The sequence below is a fragment of the Phaenicophaeus curvirostris genome, unplaced genomic scaffold (genome assembly GCF_032191515.1).
Source record: "Phaenicophaeus curvirostris isolate KB17595 unplaced genomic scaffold, BPBGC_Pcur_1.0 scaffold_93, whole genome shotgun sequence".
NCBI lineage: Eukaryota > Metazoa > Chordata > Aves > Cuculiformes > Cuculidae > Phaenicophaeus > Phaenicophaeus curvirostris.
In genome coordinates this window covers 262224-278752 of record NW_027206715.1, presented here as the reverse complement: position 1 = coordinate 278752, position 16529 = coordinate 262224, and the positions used below count along the sequence as shown (strand labels likewise).

General features: G+C 56.6%; 1 protein-coding gene across 1 annotated transcript; it reads right to left on the bottom strand.

The window, feature by feature from the left end:
- Window positions 1-517: 517 nt before the first annotated feature.
- On the bottom strand, window positions 518-15746 carry DHX34 (DExH-box helicase 34). The gene is made up of 17 exons (XM_069882237.1): window positions 15016-15746; window positions 11195-11506; window positions 10845-11114; window positions 10643-10745; window positions 9349-9566; window positions 9007-9181; window positions 8725-8918; window positions 8488-8589; window positions 8169-8408; window positions 7917-8084; window positions 7722-7833; window positions 7517-7623; window positions 6690-6947; window positions 6017-6193; window positions 5816-5939; window positions 4044-4283; window positions 518-1686 (listed from the first exon to the last, which is right to left on the bottom strand). Exons 1-16 carry the CDS (start codon window positions 15688-15690, stop codon window positions 4150-4152), a joined length of 3369 nt encoding a protein of 1122 aa, XP_069738338.1. The 5' UTR covers window positions 15691-15746; the 3' UTR covers window positions 518-1686; window positions 4044-4149.
- Between the last annotated feature and the right edge of the window lie 783 nt (window positions 15747-16529).

Below are 16529 nucleotides of genomic sequence, written 5' to 3'. Positions count from 1 at the left end.
CTCATCCATCTCCTTCTTCTCATCCATCTCCCGCCCGGCACAGCCAAGAGCCGCGCTTGTGGACCGAGATGAGACCTCAAGAAACGTTCTCCTGGGAGGATTGGGAGGCTCTAGCCCATGTTGCCTGGAGAAGTCATGGCTGCCCCATCCCTGGAGATGCTCAAGACCAGGTTGGATGGAGCTTGGAGCCCCTGATCCAGCGGGAGGTGTCGCAGCCCGTGGCTGGAGGTGGAACTGGGTGGGCTTTGAGGGCACCTTCCATTCCATGATCCTCGATGCGATTCCTCTTACCACAAAACGCTTCGACGCCGTCGTTTCTTCTCCCTCGGGATCTGGAGGAGTCAAAATCGGGGCTGGTCGAGTCCTCACCGCGCTGGGACCGAGGTATTTGTTGCCGCTTACGCCCTGGCAAGCGGCAGATCGAGTTTTCAAAGCTCAGGACTAATTAATTCCAGCTCTTAAATATGAAAGTAAACACAAAGGAACGCGCTTTTAATGCATTATTCCACCGCCGTAATTGAATTAAATTAAAGTGATTTTTATTTCCATCAGCTCAGGTTACAGAAAAATGGAAGGGGAAAAAAAGTCTTCTCCAATTCTGCAACAATTGGTAGAAGAAATTAAAACCCTTTTAGTGAAATCGTGAAATGGGGGGTTGTATCGGAAGAAAAACAATCCCAGGATCTCCATGTGGAAGTTGATGGGTTATAATTCACACCAGAGCGACCGCTACTCATCCACGAGAGGGACCTGGTGGAGCCGCGGGGCTGGGAGAACCTCAGGAGGTTCAGCAAGGCCAAGAGGGCCCTGGGCTTTGAGGTCCCTTCCAACCCGTTCACCGATTTAACGAAATCTGAGAAAATTTGAGGTTCAAGTCATCGTTTCGGAGTATTTGGGGAGGGGATTTGGGATTAAAGTCATGTTCGGGGGGCGCTTGTGAGGACATCTGGGGAGAAGGTCACATTTTTGGTGCCTTTCCAAGAGAATCTGGGGGTGAAAGTCACGTTTCTGTGGAGTTTGAAGGAGGTGGGAGATTGAGATGATGGTGAGGAGGCCCTGGCCCCATCCCTGGAGGGGTTCAAGGCCACGTTGGACGGGGCTTGGAGCCCCTGAGCCAGCGGGAGGTGTCCCTGCCGGCTTGGAGGTCATTTCCAACCCAAATTCTTGGGGCCTCTTGGTCCTGGGGAAGACGACTCTGCCCATGGTGGGGGGAGTTGGAACCAGCTTGGTTTGAAGGTCACTTCCGAGCCGAGCCAACCTGCTGCCCAGGGACCGCAGAAGACGGGCCGAGCCCCGTGCCGAGGGGATTTGTAGGGCAGGGAAGCGGAAGAACAAGAGTCAAACCTCCCTTCCAAGTCCTCAAGGTCTCCCTCTTCCCACCTCTCCCTCCCCGCAGGAGCCGGTTCCACACACGCCGCGGTCTGGCAGCCGCCCAACCGCGCTCGTTAAAGCTGGAGCTGCGGCTGCTCCATAAATCAAGGAGCTCAGCAGCTTGTTTAACGCCGGGAGCCGAGCTAAGTTTAGCTGCTGAGCTCCTCAAAATAGCATCTGTTCCCAGGTACGGAGCGTGGAGGCTGCTTCTTGAGGAGGTTCCTCCTGGGACCGGCAGCATCTCCTCGGGTTGGAGTCTCACCTCCTGGAGGCCTCAAGGTGATGCTCCTTTCAAGCTCTGGGATGGACGTTGGGCTGCAAAATAAGACACGGGTGGAACCAGCTGCGACCAAGCTGCTCAGTTTTAACTCAAGCAGCTTGTCCAGCACCATCCAAAAGCTCCAACTTTTTTTGAATCTTGAGGTTCTTGCGCCCCAGAAGGAGGAAAAGAAGTCAGAATCAGAATGAAAAGCCACGGACTCAAAGGAGAAGACAGATCCTCCAGCGGGTTTGGCCCACAGCTCGCGACGTTGGGAGAAGGGGCTGAGATCCAGCTGGAAGCCAAGGAGAAGGGGCACCACGAAGCCCAGAAGCAGCCACGGTGGAAAACGTGGATGCTGAGACCCACCTGGAGCCCTGCATCCAGTTTTGGAGTCCTCGGCACACGGAGCTGCTGGAACAAGCCCTTGATTCTCCGATTGACTTTAAAAGGACTTAATCATCATCATCATAACCATAATAACAGTGATCACGATAATCGTTCTCTCCACTCGGCCCCAAAGCCCTTTTCTGCTCCGCGGCGGAAGCTTCACTCTTGACGCTTGGCTGACCCCCTCCACCCTCAGCAGGACCTCTAATTAACCCCACCATTAAAAACCAACTCCCCGAGCTCTTTAACCTCCACCTCCATCCCACGAGAAGCCGAGAAGCCTCAGCGCCGCCCGTCTCTCCTGAAGCCAGTCCTCCCGTAGAGCAGAAGCTCCATAACCATCGTCTCGTAACGGGAGATGAGACACGAAGAGTTCGCTGGGGGTGGACGTGGGCTCCGAGAGTCCCCCCCGCCGAGTATTTAGGCAAGAGAAGGACGTCAACGCCAGATCGTTTAATTAACTCGACAAGAAGCGAGTCGAATCCGGAGAACGCGGCGTTTAAAACCCAAGGACGTCCAGTTTCGTTAGCGTGGCCCAGCTGATTACGAAGGAGGAGAGGGGAGGATGGGCTGTAGCCCAAGGACTCGTCTACGCTCCGATTAATTTGGATTAAGGGTGTTTGGAGAGGTGAATGGAAGGAACTTGACCGATTTCAAGGAAGAAAAAGCTGCTCTGGGAAGAAAAAGCATCCTGGACCGTCCCCTGCTGCTGCTGGATGAGGAGAAACATCTCCAGAACCTCCCACAAAGGACCTGCAAGCCCCGAGTTGCTCCCATCCAAGAGATTGACTGAAATGACCCCCAGAAGACATTTTTCTTTGGGGTTGAGGCTATGAACAATAAATCCAGGTCCAGAAGCTGCACATGGCGTGATCCTCCATTCTAGAGCTTCTTCAAACGCACCCATTTCAACCTCTTAAAACCATCCAGTGGGGTTGGGTTGGAAGGGACCTCAAAGCCCATCCAGTTCCAGGCTCTGTCATGGGCAGGGACACCTCCCACTGGATCAGGGGCTCCAAGCCCCATCCAACCTGGCCTTGAACCCCTCCAGGGACGGGGCAGCCACCGCTTCCCTGGGCAACCTGGGCCAGGGCCTCCCCATCCTCGCAGGAGAAACATTTCTTCCCAAGATCTCAGCTCAATCTCCCCTCTTTCAGACCCTTCCCCTACTGGAAGGTAGAATTCCAAAGGAAAAGTCTCAATTTACATTATGGAAGCGTCTTGGCAAGGCGTTGGGAATGAGCACCTTCCAAACGGATGTTGGGATGGCTCCTCATCAATATTGGAGGGGTCTACGGGGGCTCGGTAAGCATCTACGGGGGCTTGGTGGGGCTCCACGGGGGCTTGGTAGGCATCTGCAGGGCTTGGTGGGACTCCATGGGGGCTTTGTAGGCATCTGCGGGGCTTGGTGGGACTCCATGGAGGCTTGGTAGGCATCTGTGGGGCTTGGTGGGACCCCATGGGGGCTTGGTGGGGCTCCACGGGGGCTTTGTAGGCATCTGCAGGGCTTGGTGGGACCCCATGGGGGCTTGGTGGGCTCCACAGGGGCTTGGTGGGGCTCCATGAGGGCTTTGTAGGCATCTGCAGGGCTTGGTGGGACCCCATGGGGGCTTGGTGGGCTCCACAGGGGCTTGGTGGGGCTCCATGGGGGCTTTGTAGGCATCTACAGGGCTTGGTGGGACCCCATGGGGGCTTGGTGGGCTCCACAGGGGCTTGGTGGGGCTCCATGGGCTTTGTAGGCATCTGCAGGGCTTGGTGGGGCTCCATGGGGGCTTTGTAGGCATCTACAGGGCTTGGTGGGACCCCATGGGGGCTTGGTGGGCTCCACAGGGGGCTTGGTGGGGCTCCACAGGGGGCTTGGTGGGGCTCCACAGGGGGCTTGGTGGGGTTGAAGACCTGGAATGATGCTCTTCCCAAGGGATAAAGAGGTAAGGATGGCTCTGGTGTTGGAGTGCCACACGCTGGCCAGACCAGAACATCCCTCAAACGCCGTCCGAGGTGGGTTTTTTTGAGCTGGACTCACCCGAGAGCAGTGGAAGAGGCTTTCCTGATGTCCTGGTGCTCCCTTGCTTCTTCTCAGGGATGAGGAAGCTGGATCCGTGGGGCTCCGTGCCGGATCCAGCACCGGGTCACTGGTGCTGCCTCTTGTGCCGGAGGATTTCCGTAGGGGTGAAGGTGAAGTCCTGCTGGCAGACGTCGCAGTGGTAGGAGCGGTGGAGGGCGGAGGTCTTGGAGGAGCTTTCGGATGCTTCTTCCGCGGGTTCTGTAGGAAAACCGATCAAAAGAGGGATCAGAAGGAAGCCATGGGGTCATAGAATGCTCCAACCCATGGATCCAACCCGGCCCGATCCCTCTGTAGATCCATCCAGCCCTCCAACCCATGGATCCAACCCGGCCCGATCCCTCTGTAGATCCATCCAGCCCTCCAACCCATGGATCCAGCCCGGCCCGATCCTTCTGTAGATCCATCCAGCCCTCCAACCCACGGATCCAGCCCGGCCCGATCCCTCTGTAGATCCATCCAGCCCTCCAACCCATGGATCCAACCCGGCCCGATCCCTCTGTAGATCCATCCAGCCCTCCAACCCATGGATCCAACCCGGCCCGATCCCTCTGTAGATCCATCCAGCCCTCCAACCCATGGATCCAACCCGGCCCGATCCCTCTGTAGATCCATCCAGCCCTCCAACCCATGGATCCAGCCTGGCCCGACCCCTCTGTAGATCCATCCAGCCTCCAACCCGTGGATCCAGCCCGGCCCGATCCCTCTGTAGATCCATCCAGCCCTCCAACCCATGGATCCAACCCGGCCCGATCCCTCTGTAGATCCATCCAGCCTCCAACCCGTGGATCCAGCCCGGCCCGAACCCTCTGTAGATCCATCCAGCCCTCCAACCCGTGGATCCAGCCCGGCCCGATCCCTCTGTAGATCCATCCAGCCCTCCAACCCATGGATCCAGCCCGGCCCGATCCCTCTGTAGATCCATCCAGCCCTCCAACCCACGGATCCAGCCCGGCCCGACCCCTCTAGATCCATCCAGCCCTCCAACCCGTGGATCCAACCCGGCCCGATCCCTCTGTAGATCCATCCAGCCCCCCAACCCACGGATCCGGCCCGGCCCGATCCCTCTGTAGATCCATCCAGCCCTCCAACCCATGGATCCAGCCCGGCCCGATCCCTCTGTAGATCCATCCAGCCTCCAACCCACGGATCCAGCCCGGCCCGACCCCTCTAGATCCATCCAGCCCTCCAACCCGTGGATCCAACCCGGCCCGATCCCTCTGTAGATCCATCCAGCCCCCCAACCCACGGATCCGGCCCGGCCCGATCCCTCTGTAGATCCATCCAGCCCTCCAACCCATGGATCCAGCCCGGCCCGATCCCTCTGTAGATCCATCCAGCCTCCAACCCATGGATCCAGCCCGGCCCGATCCCTCTGTAGATCCATCCAGCCCTCCAACCCATGGATCCAGCCCGGCCCGATCCCTCTGTAGATCCATCCAGCCTCCAACCCATGGATCCAGCCCGGCCCGAACCCTCTGTAGATCCATCCAGCCCTCCAACCCGTGGATCCAGCCCGGCCCGATCCCTCTGTAGATCCATCCAGCCTCCAACCCATGGATCCAGCCCGGCCCGATCCCTCTGTAGATCCATCCAGCCTCCAACCCATGGATCCAACCCGTCCCAATCCCTCTGTAGATCCATCCAGCCCTCCAACCCATGGATCCAGCCTGTCAAAGTGCCTCTGCAGAGCCTTCTCGGCTGGTTCTCCTGGATCTTCCCTCGGGACCCACCTTCGGAAGGCCGGCAAGCGCTCTCGTGGCACACGCGCTCCAGAGGGGTGAAGGGCATGTGGAGATGGCAGTAGGGACACGTCCAGAAGCTCCGTAGGCAATCGCTGTAGAGGTCCACGTCCATCTGTGGCGTACGGAGCAGACGTTGGGATTCCTCTGGAGAAGCCGGAGGCAGCGCGGAGGGGCCAGGGACGTACTCACAGCCAGGCAGTTGTAGGTGAGGAACTCGGTCACCCGGTGGCCACCTTTCACCTCATCCGGCTTCATCTCCACCCCTTGGAAGAGCCCTGGGAGCTGAGGAGCAGCAGCCACGGTTTGAGGTCCAACGTAGAGGTTCTGTTTTTCCAACCCGGAAAGCTGGCGCAGGCGGTAGGGGACCTACAAGAAGATGTTGAGAAGATGCAACCAGTTCCCTTCATCCTCCGTTCCTCAACCTTCAACCCTACGGAAGATGGGATTCATCTGGAGGTGAATCCCATCTGGAGACGGATTCAACCTGGAGGTGAATCCCATCTGGAGACGGATTCAACCTGGAGGTGAATCCCATCTGGAGACGGATTCAACCTGGAGGTGAATCCCATCTGGAGACGGATTCAACCTGGAGGTGAATCCCATCTGGAGATGGATTCAACCTGGAGGTGAATCCCCCTCTGGAGACGGATTCAACCTGGAGGTGAATCCCATCTGGAGACGGATTCAACCTGGAGGTGAATCCCATCTGGAGACGGATTCAACCTGGAGGTGAATCCCATCTGGAGACGGATTCAACCTGGAGGTGAATCCCCTCTGGAGACGGATTCAACCTGGAGGTGAATCCCCTCTGGAGACGGATTCAAACTGGAGGTGGGATTCCAACCACGTCCGTCACGCTCACCTCTGCACGGAGGAATTCCAGCAGCCCCCGGGTGAGCGCGGATACATCCCGGGAGCTCGGCCGGCGTCCGGATTCATCTCCTCGGCCTTCCAGCAGCTGGTGGAGGAGCTTCTCCCAAGCGGAGCGAAGCTGCAGAGCCTCGGAGAGCAGACGCAGGGCGGAATCCGGATCGGGAACGGTGAGTTCCAGCCAACCATCGGCCACCAGGCGGGTGCAGTCCGCGCTGGTGTCCAGCGACCGGGAGAAGAGGAGGAGAGCCTGGAGGAGCAAAGCGGAAGGGGTCTGAGATGATGGAGGCGACGGGAGGAGCAAAAGGAAGAGGTTTGGGATGAAGGAGGCAACCAGAGGGCACGGAGGAGCAAAATGAAAGAGGTTTGAGATGATGGAGGCAACTGGAAGAGCAAAACGGAAAGGGTTTGAGATGATGGAGGCAACTGGAGGAGCAAATGGAAGAGGTTTGAGATGATGGAGGCAACTGGAGGAGCAAACGGAAGAGGTTTGAGATGATGGAGGCGACTGGAGGAGCAAAATGGAAGAGGTTTGAGATGATGGAGGCAACTGGAGGAGCAAAACGGAAGAGGTTTGGGATGATGGAGGGCGTGGAGGAATGAAACGGAAGCAGTCGGGGATGGTGGAGGAACCTGGAGGGCGTGAAGGAGAGAAATGGAAGTGGTTTGAGATGACAGAGGCAACTGCAGGAGGAAAACGAAAGAGGTTTGGGACAACGGAGGCACCTGGAGGGCATGGAGGAGCGAAGCGGAAGCGGTGTGGGACGACGGAGGCAACCGGAGAAGGAAAAGAAGGGAGAGAAGAACCGGAATGCTGACCTGCAGGGCTGGAATCCGGACGCAGTTCACCAGGTAGGGTTTGTTGGTCTCCAAGAGGGAGACAAAAGCGAGGAGCTGGTGGTGACAGCTCAGCCCTTCCATGGAATCTGCAGGGACGAGGAGCACCTCAGCTGGATCCCAAATCCCAGGCGGAAAAAGCCAAGGAGAAGCAGAGCAAATTCCTCCAGGATTGGGGTCGTCCAACCTTTGGATCTAGCCCGTTCCGGTCCTTCCTTGGCGTGGAGCAGCTCCGGGCTGGTAGCGAAGATGGAGGTGGGATGGAGGACGACTCCTTGCTTGTTTTTGGTGTGGAAAATCTGCGGGAAGAGCGAAACGGGGGTGGGAAGGGTTCCTGGGGACATGTGGGACGTGGGATGGGGCACAGGGAGAGGACACGGACCTGATCGGAATCCTTGCGGCTGGCGTTGAGCTGGTCCGGCACGGCCAACTGGGGGTAAAGACCCCTGCAGAGGACCAGCTTGAGGAGCACGAGGTGCGAGGAGGAGAGGGAAGAGCTGGACGCGGCCTGGAGCTCCTCCACGTTGTGCCGGAGCTTGAACTTGACGTCCTACGGAGACCCGGAAGGAGTGACGGGAGCTGGAGGGCCGGATCCTGCTCCCCGGGGGAGAGGAGACGGGGATGCGAGGATCACCTGGATGTCAATCCTGCGCTCGCCCTTCTCGAGGTCGCCACCCGCCTCGTCCTCCTCGCCGGAGGACTCGCCCGCTCCGTCCCGCAGCCGCAGCACCTTGCGCTTCCGTCCTGCCGTCTCCGCGTGGCAACGCCACAAGCGGTGCAGCTCCCGGCGCTCCCGGTGCCGACTCTGCCGGCTGTAGCTGTCGCCAGGTCGGTTGGAAGCTTCCTCCAGCAGACGGTGGTCCCGGAGGAGCTCCTGGAGCGGTGGGAGGTGGTCGTGGAGCAGGAGGTGGGAGCAAATCCCACGCCGGGAGGTCAGATCCCGCTCCCCTCACCTGGAATTGGCGGCGCAGGTTGGTGGCCTCGTAAAGACGATGTTCTTCCAAGCCTCGCCGCCGGCACCACTTCCGAGAGTCGCCGCTCCGTTCCGATTTCACCTTTGCCGGGACAACACTGAACTTCCCACCGCTCCCCGCCCCCCAAAACCACTTCCCACCACACCCCGACACCGTCCTGCGTGGATCCGAGCCCAAATGAAGCCTCCGTTGACTTCCTCGGGCGAGGATTCCTACCTGGAGCCACTCGTTGAAGACGTTGAGCAGCGTTAGAGGGTCCCCATGGGGGCTCTCCAGGGGGCGTCGGGCCGTGGCGCGGTCGGGATTGGGATGAGAAGCTCGTAGGAACGGGGACTGGACGCTCAAGGCGGCCGCTACGGTCAAGGTGGGCTCGGCCAGCCCGAAGAGAGCGCCCAACACCAGCATCTTCCCTGGGCGGAGACAGCAGGACGCGGAGTGAGGGCTCGGGAGGTTCTCGCTCCGCGTCGCGTCTCTCCTCGGCTCGCGGGGATTCCTCACCGACCACCACGTCCACCGGCAGCTGGGCCAGCAGGTTCCCGATGGGCGTCAGCTCCTCAGCTTCATCCAAAGCTCCTTGGTCCCGCAGGTAGCGCAGGGCCGTCTCCAAGCTGGACGAGGGAGGTGGCTCCAGGAACGGGAACGTCCGAGGGTCTCCCAGCCCCATGCTCTTCAACTGGAAGAGAAGCGGAAACCAAGAGAACCGAGGAAAACGGGAAGAGCTCGGAGGCCTGGAAACCCATCGCGTCCCGATGATCAACCCCTGGCTGGCTCCCACGCCTCCCTGGCCGCGTTCCCCACCAAAACGTCCTCAAATCCCACCGGAGGAAGCTCCAGCTTTACCTGGAGCACCAGGGAATGGAGAGCCACCCGCTGGATCTCCGGCACAGGGTAAGGGGAAAAGGCATCGTAGTCGGATTCGGCGTAGAGGCGGTAGCAGACGCCAGGGCCCGTCCGGCCGGCACGACCCTTGCGCTGCTCGGCGCTCGCCCGGCTGATCCAGAACTCCTGAAGGCGCTGGAGCTTGCCTTGAGGGTCATAACTCATCTCCTTCACCTTTCCTGGGGGGACAAGGAGGGAAGGAGAAGCTCTGGGAAGGGCAGGAGGAAAGGAGAAGCTCTGGGATGGAGGAAAGGAGAAGCTCTGGGATGGAGGGAAGGAGAAGCTCTGGGAAGGGCAGGAGGAAAGGAGAAGCTCTGGGATGGAGGAAAGGAGAAGCTCTGGGATGGAGGGAAAGAGAAGCTCCGGGATGGAGGGAAGGAGAAGCTCTGGGAAGGGCAGGAGGGAAGGAGAAGCTCTGGGATGGAGGGAAGGAGAAGCTCTGGGATGGAGGGAAGGAGAAGCTCTGGGATGGAGGGAAGGAGAAGCTCTGGGATGGAGGGAAGGAGAAGCTCTGGGAAGGGCAGGAGGGAAGGAGAAGCTCCGGGATGGAGGGAAGGAGAAGCTCTGGGAAGGGCAGGAGGGAAGGAGAAGCTCTGGGATGGAGGGAAGGAGAAGCTCTGGGATGGAGGGAAGAAGAAGCTCTGGGATGGAGGGAAGGAGAAGCTCTGGGATGGAGGGAAGGAGAAGCTCCGGGATGGAGGGAAGGAGAAGCTCCGGGATGGAGGGAAGGAGAAGCTCCGGGATGGAGGGAAGGAGAAGCTCCGGGATGGAGGGAAGGAGAAGCTCCGGGATGGAGGGAAGGAGAAGCTCTGGGAAGGGATGGAGGGAAGGAGAAGCTCCGGGATGGAGGGAAGGAGAAGCTCTGGGAAGGGATGGAGGGAAGGAGAAGCTCTGGGAAGGGATGGAGGGAAGGAGAAGCTCTGGGAAGGGATGGAGGGAAGGAGAAGCTCCGGGATGGAGGGAAGGAGAAGCTCTGGGAAGGGATGGAGGGAAGGAGAAGCTCCGGGATGGAGGGAAGGAGAAGCTCTGGGAAGGGATGGAGGGAAGGAGAAGCTCTGGGAAGGGATGGAGGGAAGGAGAAGCTCTGGGATGGAGGGAAGGAGAAGCTCTGGGAAGAGCAGGAGGGAAGAAGCTTCAGGCTGGAGGGAAGGAGACACTCCAGGCAGAAGGAAAGGAGAAGGCTACGGACGGAGGGAAGGAGTAACTCCAGGACTGAAGGAAGGAGTTTCCCCACCCATTGGAACGGGAATTTTACCTGAATCCAGGACGAAGCGGACGCCGTCGATGGTCACTGAGGTCTCCGCGATGTTGGTGGAAAGGATGCACTTGCGGACACCAGGAGGCGGCAGGTCAAACACCTGAGGACGAAGAAACGATGGTTGGAACTGGTATCGGACGCGCCTTGGAGGCACCAAGCTCCAATCCCACCCGGATCCCGCGGTCTGGCCCTCCCCCACCTTGTCCTGCTCGGCCACGGAGAGGGTGCTGTGCAAGGGGAGGACAATCCAGCGCTGGCTCTGGGTGGCGTAAGCCTGCGCCGCCTCCAGCACCGCTCCGATCTCGGCCACCCCGCTCAGGAAGACCAGGAGATCCCCCCGTTCCTCCGGGGGATACTTGTGGTCGATGGCTTGGAGCACCCGGAGGTACGGGAGGGGATCCAGGCGCTCCGGTTTCCCTGATTTCCCCACCACGGACGCTTCTTCCTTAGGGATGGGTTGGTAGATGACCTGCGGGAACGGAGACACGGAGAGGTTTGCACCCACCCCGCGTCCGGATTCATCCCGAACGGCTCCAACTCCAGCCTCACCGTGATGGGGAAGATCCTTCCCGGCACCTGGACAACCGGAGCGTCTCCGAAGTAGCTGGAAAAGAGGCTGATGTTGATGGTCGCCGACATCAACACCAACTTGAGGTCCGGGCGAGCGGCAAGGAGGCGCCGCAAGACGCCCAGGAGGAAATCGCTGTGGAGGTGGCGCTCGTGAACCTCGTCGGCGATGACGACGCGGTAACCGGGAAGCGTCGGCTCCCGCTGGACTTGCCGGAGGAGAAGACCCTCGGTGAGGAAGACGATCTTGGTGGCCGCAGAGCGCGTGCTCTCAAAGCGGATTTGGTAGCCGACCTGGGCGGGGGAAGAGGAAGACGGGTCAACATTCGAGGAGAACCGGGCCCAGGTTTGAGGAGAACTGGCCCAAATTTGAGAATCGACCCAAATTGAGGAGAATTAGCCCCTATTTAGGCAGGAATATACTAAATTTGAGCACGACTGACCCAAATTTGAGAATCGACCCAAATTTGAGGAGAATTAGCCCGTATTTAAGCAGGAATATACTAAATTTGAGCAGGATGAGCCCAAATTTGAGAATCGCTCCAAATTTGAGGAGAATTAGCCCACATTTAGGCAGGAATATACTAAATGTGAGCAGGACGAACCCAGAATTTGAGAATCGCCCCAAATTTGAGGAAAATTAGCCTGTATTTAGGCAGGAATATACTAAATTTGAGAATTGCCTCAAATTTGAGGAGAATTAGCCCGTATTTAGGCAGGAATATACTAAATTTGAGAATTGCCCCAAATTTGAGGAGAATTAGCCTCTATTTAGGCAGGAATACACTAATTTGAGCAGGACAAGCCCAGATTTGAGGAGAATTAGCTCATATTTAGGCAGGAATATACTAAATCTGAGCAGGATGAGCCCAAATTTGAGAATCGCCCCAAATTTGAGGAGAATTAGCTCCTATTTAGGCAGGAATATACTAAATTTGAGAATTGCCCCAAATTTGAGAAGAATTAGCCTCTATTTAGGCAGGAATATACTAAATCTGAGCAGGACGAGCCCAAAATTTGAGAATTGCCCCAAATTTGAGAAGAATTAGCCTGTATTTAAGCAGGAATATACTAAATTTGAGCAGGACTGGCCCAAATTTGAGAATCGCCCCAAATTTGAGGAGAATTAGCCCCTATTTAGGCAGGAATACACTAAATTTGAGCAGGACTGGCCCAAAATTTGAGAATCGCCCCAAATTTGAGGAGAATTAGCCTGGATTTAGGCAGGAATATACTAAATTTGAGCAGGACGAGCCCAAATTTGAGGAGAATTAGCTCATATTTAGGCAGGAATATACTAAATTTGAGCAGGACTGGCCCAAAATCTGAGAATCGCTCCATATTTGAGGAGAATTAGCTAATATTTAGGCAGGAATATACTAAATTTGAGCTGGACTGGCCCAAATTTGAGAATCGACCCAAATTTGAGGAGAATTAGCCCCTATTTAGGCAGGAATATACTAAATGTGAGCAGGACTGGCCCAGAATTTGAGATTTGCCCCAAATTTGAGGAGAATTAGCCCACATTTAGGCAGGAAAATACTAAATTTGAGCAGGACTGGCCAAAATTTGAGAATCGCCCCAAATTTGAGGAGAATTAGCCGATATTTAGGCAGGAATATACTAAACTTGAGCAGGACGAGCCCAAATTTGAGAATCGCCCCAAATTTGAGGAGAATTAGCCCCTATTTAGGCAGGAATATACTAAATTTGAGCAGGACGAGCCCAAAATCTGAGAATCGCCCCAAATTTGAGGAGAATTAGCTCATATTTAGGCAGGAATATACTAAATTTGAGCAGGACGAGCCCAAATTTGAGAATTGCCCCAAATTTGAGGAGAATTAGCCCACATTTAGGCAGGAATATACTAAATTTGAGCAGGACTGGCCCAAAATCTGAGAATCGCCCCAAATTTGAGGAGAATTAGCCCCTATTTAGGCAGGAATACACTAAATTTGAGCAGGACTGGCCCAAATTTGAGAATCGCCCCAAATTTGAGGAGAATTAGCCCACATTTAGGCAGGAATATACTAAATTTGAGCAGGACTGGCCCAAAATTTGAGAATTGCCGCAAATTTGAGGAGAATTAGCCCCTATTTAGGCAGGAATATACTAAATGTGAGCAGGACTGGCCCAGAATTTGAGATTTGCCCCAAATTTGAGGAGAATTAGCCCACATTTAGGCAGGAAAATACTAAATTTGAGCAGGACTGGCCAAAATTTGAGAATCGCCCCAAATTTGAGGAGAATTAGCCGATATTTAGGCAGGAATATACTAAACTTGAGCAGGACGAGCCCAAATTTGAGAATCGCCCCAAATTTGAGGAGAATTAGCCCCTATTTAGGCAGGAATATACTAAATTTGAGCAGGACTGGCCCAAAATTTGAGAATCGCCCCAAATTTGAGGAGAATTAGCTCCTATTTAGGCAGGAATATGCTAAATTTGAGCAGGACTGGCCCAAAATTTGAGATTTGCCCCAAATTTGAGGAGAATTAGCCCCTATTTAGGCAGGAATGTACTAAATTTGAGCAGGACGAGCCCAAATTTGAGAATCGCCCCAAATTTGAGGAGAATTAGCCCCTATTTAGGCAGGAATATACTAAATTTGAGCAGGACGAGCCCAAATTTGAGAATTGCCCCAAATTTGAGGAGAATTAGCCCCTATTTAGGCAGGAATGTACTAAATTTGAGCAGGACGAGCCCAAAATTTGAGAATTGCCCCAAATTTGAGAAGAATTAGCCCCTATTTAGGCAGGAATATACTAAATTTGAGCAGGACGAGCCCAAAATTTGAGAATTGCCCCAAATTTGAGGAGAATTAGCTCATATTTAGGCAGGAATATACTAAATTTGAGCAGGACGAGCCCAAAATTTGAGAATTGCCCCAAATTTGCGGAGAATTAGCCCCTATTTAGGCAGGAATATACTAAATTTGAGCAGGACTGGCCCAGATTTGAGAATCGACCCAAATTTGAGGAAAATTAGCTCATATTTAGGCAGGAATATTCTAAATTTGAGCAGGACTGACCCAAATTTGAGAATCGCCCCAAATTTGAGGAGAATTAGCCTGGATTTAGGCAGGAATATACTAAATTTGAGCAGGACTGGCCCAAAATTTGAGAATTGCCCCAAATTTGAGGAGAATTAGCCTGTATTTAGGCAGGAATACACTAAATTTGAGCAGGACAAGCCCAAATTTGAGGAGAATTAGCTCATATTTAGGCAGGAATATACTAAATCTGAGCAGGACGAGCCCAAAATTTGAGAATCGACCCAAATTTGAGGAGAATTAGCCCCTGCTTAGGCAGGAATATACTAAATTTGAGCAGGACGAGCCCAAAATTTGAGAATCGACCCAAATTTGAGGAGAATTAGCCCCTATTTAGGCAGGAATATACTAAATTTGAGCAGGATGAGCCCAAAATTTGAGAATTGCCCCAAATTTGAGGAGAATTAGCCTCTATTTAGGCAGGAATATACTAAATCTGAGCAGGATGAGCCCAAAATTTGAGAATTGCCCCAAATTTGAGAAGAATTAGCCCGTATTTAAGCAGGAATATACTAAATTTGAGCAGGACTGGCCCAAATTTGAGAATCGCCCCAAATTTGAGGAGAATTGGCTCATATTTAGGCAGAAATACACCAAATTTGACTAGGATCGGCCCAAACTTTCCCGGATCGGCCCATATTCAAGCAAATTGGGGCTCAATCCTCAATTTGAGCCGAAGCGGGCTACATCCGCGCAGGAATCGCTCCGAATTTGATGTCAACGTCTCCCGGGTCTCCCTCAGGTCGCCCCACCTGGTTCCCGTGGCGGTCGAGGCTCTCGAAGGCGACGCGCTTGGCCAAGGCGACGCAGGCGAGGCGCCGGGGTTGGCTACAGGCCACGGGGCCGTAACCGGCCGCCAGGAGGAACTGGGGCACCTGGGTGGACTTGCCGCAGCCCGTGTCGCCGGCCACCACCACCACCCGGTGCCGGGCCACGAGGCGCAGGAGGCGCTCCCGGTACCGGGCGATGGGAAGCGCCGCGCGGTCCCGTTGGAGCTTGGCCAGCTTGGCGAAGCTTCGCTTCTGCGCGAAATCCAAGTAGTGAAGGAAAACGCTTCGGAACTCGGAGAGGCGCTCTCCGGGGATGGGGTCGTCGCCTCGGCTTCGCGGCTCAACGCTCGGCACCGCGAGGTTGATCCGGTAGCGGGAGTCGTATTCCGACGGGAGGTCGAGGCGGTTGGTGGGGATGGAGGGAGCCGAGCGGTTCTGGGATGGTTCCCGGGGGATTTTGCGGCTCTGGAAGCGTTGGAAGCGCTCGAAGAAAGCCCAGAAGTCCTGGAGCTCGTCGGATTCGGGGCTCGTTGAATCTCGGGCTCCGAAAAATAAAGCTTCCAGGCGGCTCCTCGACGCCGGGCAGCCCCAGTCCCACCGGGAAGGCGAAGGGTCTCGGCGCTGACGCCGGGATCGAGGCTCCTTCTCCGAGGGCATCGCCACAACCGGGAATCCGGGCCGGGATGGAGACCGGGGCGAGGCGACGAGCTGGGATCACCCCAGCCCCCTGACACCCCCCCAACCCCTAGACCCTCCCCCCTTTTTCCTTGAACCCCCTCCAAGCCCCCAGCCCCCCCCCCAACCCCTAGACCCCCCCCCTTTTTCCTTGAAGACCCTCCAAGCCCCCTGACCCCCCCCTTTATCCCAAACCCTCCTTGGCGCCGCACGGAACCGGAACCGGAAGCGCGACCCCCCCCGGAAGCGCGACGCGATTGGGCTGCGCGGGAGGAGGGGGCGGGGCTATAGGGAAGGGGGCGTGGCTACGGGAGGGGAATGAGCGCGGCCTCGCAGCGGGGGGCGTGGTCACGTGTGGGATGGGCGTGGCCTGCCGAGGTCACGTGTGGAAAGGGGGGCGTGGCTTCTCCCCGCTCTGCTCAGCGACTTCCGGCCCCCCCCCGCCGGTGCCCCCTGTCCTCCGCTCCCCCGGCCCCCGTGTCCTCCTGTCCCCATGGTTCCCGTGCCCCCTAGTGCCCCCCCCTTCCCCGTCCCTGTGTCCCCAGCCCTCTCTCCTCCTCTCCCTGTGTCCCCGTGTCCTGTCCCCATTGTCCCCCTTGTCCCCAACCCCCCCCCCAATCCTCGCTGTCCCCCCTCCTACCCCCCCATCCTCGGTGTCCCCAATCCTACCCCCCCGTCCCCTCTCCTACCCCCCCATCCCCTCTCCCACCCCCCCAATCCTCCCTGTCCCCTCTCCTACCCCCCCAATCCTCTCTGTCCCCTCTCCTACCCCCCCGTCCCCTCTCCCACCCCCCCAATCCTCCCTGTCCCCTCTCCCACCC

Bases quoted from the DNA above. Each gene is read 5' to 3' on its own strand.
- DHX34 (XM_069882237.1), bottom strand. From the start codon at position 15,690: ATGCCCTCGGAGAAGGAGCCTCGATCCCGGCGTCAGCGCCGAGACCCT. The intron at 9,567-10,642 runs GTAAAATTCCCG...TTGTCCCCCCAG, and splicing joins CCGCTTCGTCCTGGATTCAG to GAAAGGTGAAGGAGATGAGT. The intron at 4,284-5,815 runs GTGGGTCCCGAG...GTTTTCCTACAG, and splicing joins CGCTTGCCGGCCTTCCGAAG to AACCCGCGGAAGAAGCATCC.